General features: G+C 40.8%; 1 protein-coding gene across 1 annotated transcript; it reads right to left on the reverse strand.

The window, feature by feature from the left end:
• Positions 1-260: 260 nt before the first annotated feature.
• On the reverse strand, positions 261-7,258 carry CSUI_005603 (gmc oxidoreductase). The gene is made up of 7 exons (XM_068065774.1): positions 7,026-7,258; positions 6,200-6,353; positions 5,405-5,554; positions 4,874-4,964; positions 3,239-4,075; positions 1,940-2,144; positions 261-939 (listed from the first exon to the last, which is right to left on the reverse strand). Exons 1-7 carry the CDS (start codon positions 7,193-7,195, stop codon positions 858-860), a joined length of 1,689 nt encoding a protein of 562 aa, XP_067922249.1. The 5' UTR covers positions 7,196-7,258; the 3' UTR covers positions 261-857.
• Between the last annotated feature and the right edge of the window lie 1,120 nt (positions 7,259-8,378).

Below are 8,378 nucleotides of genomic sequence, written 5' to 3' on the forward strand. Positions count from 1 at the left end.
CTTGCGCAGTGGAACTCGATGCAGTGGTAATAGTAATGAGAGTAGTCATAGTCATAGTAATTGTAGTAGTAGTAGTGGGTAGGGAGATGAATAGACGTCACTAAGTCAGTTAGCTAGTTAGCTAGCTTGTTAGCTAGTTAGTTGTCTAATCAATCAGCTAGTCAGTCCCCTCGTCGCGGGATATACGCCCAATGAGAAGACTCTTTTCTTCAGATTTGATGTCGATTTCGAGTGTACATACACCTCGCTAATTTAGTTGAGTCTACTTGTATAGAAGTTTTCCATACGGCGAGATTTCTTAGTTCTTCCGCCCTCCGTCTTTTGACGAAAGCAACACGACCAGACTTCTAGGGATTTCACGTAAATGCCTTATGATGGCATTAAGAGAAAGAAGAAGAGAGAGGGAGAAAATCCATCATTGATGTCTCCTTATCATCTGTTTCTCTGTCTCCCCCTCTTTTCATCTTCTACTGAGGTGTATATACACCCCGAGACCTTTGACTCAGCTGGAGTTGCATCCATCATCCTCATTAGTACGAATCAAGACAGAAGAAGCTCTTCTCTTCTTTTCTTCTTGTTAATGGACTTCTTTCTTCCTTTCTCTTATTTCTTTTCTTAGCTCGTGATATCTGCTAAAGAAGCATCTCTTCTTCTCTGTTTCTTTCTCTCTGTCTTTCTTTCTTTCTTTCATTTATCTCGACCACCTTATCTTCCCTGGATCGAGGTACCTCAGCATCACGTCTCTCTAGTTATCTCTTCGTATCGATTCTCCCCTTCGACATGCACCGCCTTTTCCTAGGATGAGACGAAAGAGAGAAAGAAAGAAGAATTTTTCTCCTTCTGAGTTTTGGCGACCTTTATCCCTGTAGAGAAGAGGGAGATGTCCCGCCCTGCGGCTGTTCCGCCCCTTGGCTCGCGAGTTTCTTCAAAGCCGCGTACCTACAGACGTCCATACACAACAAAGAGAAAGAAAGAAAGAGTGAGAAAGAGTGAGAAAAAGAAAGAAAGGAAGAGATAAGAAAGGAAGAGAAAGAGAAAACATAGCTCCACGATTCTTAGTTCTATTTGAGCCGGGGAAGCATCAAGATACGTATCATGCACACGCAGACTATCTATGTATACGTATATATAGAGGCATATATTTAGATATATATATATATATGTCTATATGGATCTAAATTTAGGTTTACATACAGCGCCTGTCTCGACTATACATGCACATGCTTAGACAACATATTTATATCTATATATTTATCTATAGATATGCGAGGACAACTAGCGAGGAGACACCGACTGGTAGAAAGAGCAGGCAATACATGTATAGACAGGTAGATAGTTTAAAGTTAGATAGCTTAGAGATAGATAGATATATTAAAGATAGATAGATCGATAGACTAGATGCTTACAAGGGAGAGAGATGCCTTTTGAGAAGCGTGCGGATATATCACTAGCCTTCTCTCTCTCTTACTTTATGAAGTATTTCACGTCTGAGCTCCTCACATGACTATTAATCTTATCTAAGGCAAGTCTTTCTCTCAGCTATACTCTCTGTCTCTCTCTGTCTTTCTCTTTCTCTCTACGTGTATAGATGTATCCGTGCGTATATAGAGACATGTATGTCGGTACAGCTAGAGAAGTAGGAATGCCCTGGCACGCAGTAGAACCTCATGTATGCATATTTATGCACGTATGTATACATATGTATATATAAACATATATAGATGGAGTTGCATGCATAGAGTAGTTTATGTGAGGGCTTGTATACTATACCATGGAGGCTTGCTCGCCCTGCTGCTGCTCTTGCGTGAAGTATCTTAAAGCCATGGAATGATGACCCTTCCTCTATCTTTCTACAGATGATCTACATACAATATCAAACACATCGAGAAACTCTTTCTTTCTTCTTCTTCTCCTTTTCTTTCTTTCTTTGGTTCATTACCTTCCCATCATGATGAGCGTGGCCGTGGGGTTCATTCGAGGTATTTGAGGGAGAATCGATGCATCGACAATCGACAAGCCATCGATACCCTTGACTCGAAAGAGATCATCGACGACTGTGCCCATAGCGGCTGTCCCTCCATGGTGCCAAATACTCGTCATATACGTCAAGACATATTCAGCTAGCTGCACAGGATCCTCAGGAGCTAGCCACACATCAATCAGTTACAGAGAGAAACAGAAAAAGAAAGAATGAGGAAGAAAGAAAGAAATAAGAAAGAGAAAGAGGTTGAGAGAGAGGGAGCTTTAAGAAGACTTTTAGTCATTGCCCGATGATGAACAATCGACAGAAATCCACACCTTCATGAGAACAAGCACACTTCACACATAAATGCTTCACAAGCTACCAGCCTCTCTATCCATCTATCTCTCTGTCTCCCTTTCTGTCTCTCCTTCTCTCTCTCTCTATATGTATGTATAGCTAGAAACGTTGTGGCACAGCCATGCTTCTGTGTATGTGTCTGTATGTACGTGTGTATAGATATACATAGAGGTGTTGGATGGAGAGTAGGATAATGAGGGTGGAGAGATCTATCTTTCTGTCGTTCTCTTCCCTGTCTGTCTCAAGCCATTTTTCTTTTCGTTCTTTTATGCTGTTCCGTTCCTTCCTCAGAAAGCAAAGCCACCGCACTGCATGCGATACCTACACACTCTATAGAGACATATACACATAGATACGTACATCGCTCTACGTATCCTTCTATATGTATAAATATATATATATACATATAGAGGAGCTAAGGGAGGTGTATATAGAAAAGGTGAGGAGTGACGATAAAGAAGGAACGTCCGAGATGAGGGCCTTCGCTCATCTATCGATCACTCGAAGAGAGAAGGCAAGGTGTACGTACACCACAGGAGTCTTACTCATGTCGCCTATAGTCGCTTTCTCTTTTTCTCACTCTCTCTCTCTCTTCAGCTTTTCTTCTTTTTTCTCAGCACTACTATGAGCAGTATACAAAGGGAGAAGAAGAGAGAGAAGAAAAGCTCTTTGCATGCTTGGATCATCACCTCTCTCTCGCTACCTGGAGACAGACAGAGATGATAGAGAAATGTCTGGAGAGAGAAGAGGAAAGCCGTCTCCACAGAAGGGAGCGTACATAAGATTCAGAAACGAAGATAGACAGAGAAATAGATCAAAGAGAGATAGATAAATAGATGAATAGATAGATCCAAGATTCAGGTGACAAGAGAGATGACGGGTCTATGAGAGATGTAGAGGGAGATCTAGTTTTCTTACAAGGTAAGATCGGAGGATAGCTAGCTACCCATTGATCCGAGGTGGAGAAGATATTTGCATCTTCATAGGATCGATTCCTTATTTTAACTCGAAGATAGAACACATTATCATTATCTTCATTTTCCTCCTCGTCTTTCTCTTTCTTGCTCCCGCTGTAGCCTATTTCACTGGCTTCCAGTCTATCTCCTGTCTTGCTAAAATAGACCTTCTCGGCCTTCGGCGAAGAGGAAGAAGAGAAAGGCGCTTTCTGCTGACAGAAGTTGTATAGCTGATAGAAAACGTCGTTACGATAAGGGCATTTCTTTGTCTGGAGTGCCTTCTTGATTTGCGTGTGAGTTTCGTCTTCTTCTTTGAGGACCTTGCATGCTCTCGAGCACTCCGTCTCTGAGAAAGCAGAGGATGACGAGTCCGGGCTAATGAGTCTATCGAGAGGGATGTAGACATAATCCTGTGGGAGGGGCGCAGACTTCTTGGAGACCTTTTTCTTCTTTTCTTTATCATGAAGAGGAGAGTTGCTTGTCTGCGGGCTCTTTCGCTGCTTCTTCAGTTGACTTGAGATAGAACTAAAAGGAAAGAGAATACTCTCGGGTGGAGAAGGAGACAGAGACGGAAGAGGGGGAGACAGAGGCGGGAAAGGAGGAGACAGAGACGGTGGAAGTTTGCTCTCCCCCCCGTCTTCAGGATCTTCTTCGTCTTCGGGATCCTCAGGAAGATCTGCTGTATCTTCATTAATTAAATCTTCGAGTAATCTCTGCATGCTCGCTAGTCGAAGCATCGACTCCTGTCGCCCTTCTCCTACGCTCGGTGGAATAAAAGGAAGAGGAGAAGAAGAAGATGCTGTCCACAAGGAACAAGGGAGAAAAAGAGATCGATCTACATGGCCCAAGCCCCGTCCTATCATGTCTCCACTCAAATCCCTACTTAGACGTCGATAAAGAGATATACATCTAGTGATACATCTATGCAGGTAGACAAACATGATCCCCACGGTGTCTAGACACCTGGGTCTGGCTAGCCGTCATCCAGTTCATACAAATCCACGTAGACATAAACCACATGATGCATATACTGACGAACACACACATAGATATCCAGACATACACACTCATACATATATATATATATATAGACATTTTCTATGCATGGACAGCACATATATGTATATATATATATATATGTATATTGTATATGCATACTATATATCTATAGATTATAGATCTTACATATATGGATATATCATATACATATGTATATACTCAGTCATACAACTCCGCATACTTACTGCCATGCCTATCCGTCCTTATACATACATTTATATATACATCTCTATATAACTCTATCCATATCCACATCTCTTGCTCTCTTTCTCTCTCTCTCTATATATATAGATATAGATATGTTTATATGCTGGGCTTGGATGTCTATAGAGGTGCATGCACGACACCGATCCATCGATTCTTCCTTGTGATCTCTCGAATTTCGTCAGGAACTCTCCATTCTCAGGAAGAAAAAGAGAGACAGCAAGGGACAAGGAGGTACTTGTAATGAGAGATGAGAGAAGAGAAGTCTACGTGACTCTAGCGCAGCTTTTTCGACATAAAGCCGGATTCTAGGAGGTCCCTTTCTTATTCTTACAGGTACCCTCAATTTCTTCTTCCTCTTCTTCATTGTCTGAGTCGCTGCCTCTTGGATAGAGAGAATTAAGATCTTCGTTATGTCTCTTAACCTGAAAAGAGGTTGACGAAAAGCAGGAAAGGAAGCGATAGTAAGAAAGAAAGACATGTGGGTAGCGCTAGTCCTTGTCTAGCCCCCTAGCTAAGCCATATGATAGAGACACGATCTGTCATCTCTCGAGGAATCGACGAAAGTTTCCCATACCATCAAGAGAAAGAATTTTTCTTTCTTTCTTTCTCTTTCTGCTTGCGATACTTGTTACTTTCTTTGCAGTCATCGTTGTATCTCATGCACCTCCTTTTTCATGTATGTATCTCTCTCTCTTCTGCTTAAACGAAAGGAGGTCGGGTGTATATACACCCGAGGAAGCCATCCCTCCACCATACATACAGACACCTCCACTAGTGGGTTTCTCTTCTTTTTCTTTTCTTCTTTTCTTTTCTTCTTTTCTTTTCTTTTCTTCTTTTCTTTTCTTTTTCTTTTTCTCCTTACCTCTTCAAGCTTTTCAGCCATCTCGGGTGTGAAGGGTTGCTCGCGTAAAAGGAGGGCTATCAGTTGAAGAAAAGCATTCATAAGAAAGACGGGGCATGCACTCCGTCCAAGCCGATCTAACACACCTCGAAAGGCATCGCCGTTCAGTCTCTAGTGCACAAAAGAAAGAAGAGAAGAGAAGCCCTTCAGAAGGAAAGGAAGATGGCGAGGAAGAAGAAACTTGGGAAAACCTTAGAAGAGAAGGAAGAGAAGAAGAAGAAGCAACGAAGAGCATAGAAAAAGAGAGAGAAAGAAAGAGATTTCTATAAAAAGAGGGAAGTTAGGTATCATTTCTGCTCGAGTAGAGAAGGATGTACGGGGGGGGGAGAGAATGTGTGAAGGGTCTTCTTCTCGTTCTTCTTCTTCTCTTTCTTCTTCTTCTCCTTCTTAGTGCAACAGGTTTCTCGACCGAAAGGACACATACGTCTCGATCTTCTCAGACATTTTAGATATGTAGAGAAAAAAGAAATACATAGGTAAAAGCCTGTATATGTATACAGATAGATACATACATATCTGTATAGACATATAGAAAGAGAGAGAGACAGATAGATAAATGGATACGTATTCCTGGCGAGAAAAGACAGAAGGAAAGGCGGGAGTTCAATGAGAAGAAAAGAAAAAAAAACCTTCAGATACGAAGCAAATACAACTCTATCTACACATCCATATATACATGCATATATATATATATATACATATATGTCTATATATATATAAATATATATATAGACATATATGTCTAATCTCTCTTACCTCGACAATCGATTGAACGCCTCGTATAACGTCGAAGAGATCCTGCGTGCTTTCGAAATATCTAGGATCGACTTCGATGAATCCATCTTTCTCCAGCCTCACTCTCCCACGTGACTTTGGCTCTGCTGTAAATGTAAATTGAACTGCTGTACGCCTAAAGACAGACAAAGAAAGAAAGGAAAAGAAAGAAGGAAAAAGTCAGAAAGAGAGAAAGAGTCAGAAAGACAGGGAGAGACGAAACAGGGTTCTGGGCCACGACCCGCCTGTCCAAATATACACATGCATACTACATACATACACATCTATCTATCTATAGCTATATATTTAGATATATATATGTAGATATATAGAGATGTGTATAGATAGATAAATGTCTTCGACGATCCTTTAAAAGAGACAGAGAGAGATGACGGACAGCCAGAGATTCCAGGTGTTTTGCTTCTCCCTCTAGCAGCTGAATCCATGAAGAGACCGACATCCACATACAGACAGAGCAAACGCACAGGTGGAAAAACGACCTCTCTCTCTCTGTATAGATCCATATATATATAAATCTCTTTATATATCTATATATATACATGTCTATATATCAATCTTTCTTTCTAGATGTATGTATTCCAATCTCTCTCTCTCTCTCGCTGTGTAGAGCTTTCCATTCATTGATCAGTTCGGTCGGCCTCTCCTCCTGTCTCATCGTGTCTCTCTCTATCCTTCTCTCTTTCTCTCCCTATATCTATACCGAGATGAAAGGGAGAGAGCATCTGTCTCTGTCTCTCTGTCTGTCTCCGCCATGTGTCTCTGTGTGTATCTGTCTCTGCTTACTTACCCTGCGCAGTCTATACCGTTTTTTAGAAGGAGACAGATGGGATTAAGAAGTCTTTCTTCTCGAGAAAGAAGAATACACTTTTTAACAATGTCGAAGGTCTTTGTGACAATTCTTCTTCCTCGTAGATGAGGAGGGACAAGAGACAAGGCAGCGAAAATTATGCCGTCCATTGCATGCGGCCCGTAGACTGTCTCCAAAACTACCGGCGTGCACTTCCATGTCTTCTCGCCTATTCTTCAAACAAGAAACATGCATGCAACGAAAGAGACAAAGAAAGAAAGAGTAAGATAGACTAAAGACTTAAGATTCAAATTTGATATGAGATAGATTCAAGATAGAACTGAATAAGTGAGAAAGAGAGAGAGAAAGAAAGAAAGAAGAAAGATCGTAGGGGAAGATTGGAGATAGGGAAGAGAGAAAGAGATTGAACAGGTAGGCTGCGACTGAAAGATCAGAGAGAGAGAGAAGGAGATTAAGTAGAAGGAGAGAGAGAGCTTTAGAGATAGATAAGAAGAAGATCAGTAAAGAGAGAGAAGGAAAAGAAAAAAGAGAGAAAGAAAGATTGAGAGAGAAAAGGCAAAAGCCTAAGGTATGGCTCTGCAAGGGAGTCTTGAGAAAGAAGCACTCCACCCGTTCTCATACACATATGCATGTGTATATATATCTATAAAACACAGATATGTACATATATACATATATATGTATAATTAGATATATACATATACACCTATACATGTATAGATACATACACATAGAATGTATATACATGTCATAGACTGCATATATAACGCCTATGCATACGCGGGGTATATCTATATCCACATGTATGCACCCATGTATATATATACCTATATGAGTATATCTGAATACGTGTATGTATGTACATGTATATACTTACATGAGAATATACACATATATGCATATATGTCTATATGTGAGAATCGAGGAAGGTAACTAGCGTAGAGAGGAAAGGAGGAAGGCCACCACGTGTATGAAGAGAGAAGAAAGAGAAAGAAGCACCTCTCTCAAACAGAAGGAAAGAACAGTTTAAACAAGAGAAAGAGAAAGAGAGAGATATCACACAGCCTTTCCCTCATACACCTCATACTGTGTACATCTTTACCATCATGTACATTCCTACAGAGATATCATTACTAAATGACTCTTTATCTACTTATCTCTCTACGCGTCTATCGCCAATCCATTTCTCTCTTTCTATCTCTCTGTATCTATCTATCTTCAATCTAGCTATCTTTCATCCGTCTACCTATCTATCTTCAATCTATCTATCTCTTCCTATCTCTACCTCCTATATCTCTACTATCTCTACACCAGGTGCGTTAGCGTGGAGCC

Source organism: Cystoisospora suis (assembly GCF_002600585.1).
Source record: "Cystoisospora suis strain Wien I chromosome Unknown contig_2718, whole genome shotgun sequence".
NCBI classification, from domain to species: Eukaryota; Apicomplexa; class Conoidasida; order Eucoccidiorida; family Sarcocystidae; genus Cystoisospora; species Cystoisospora suis.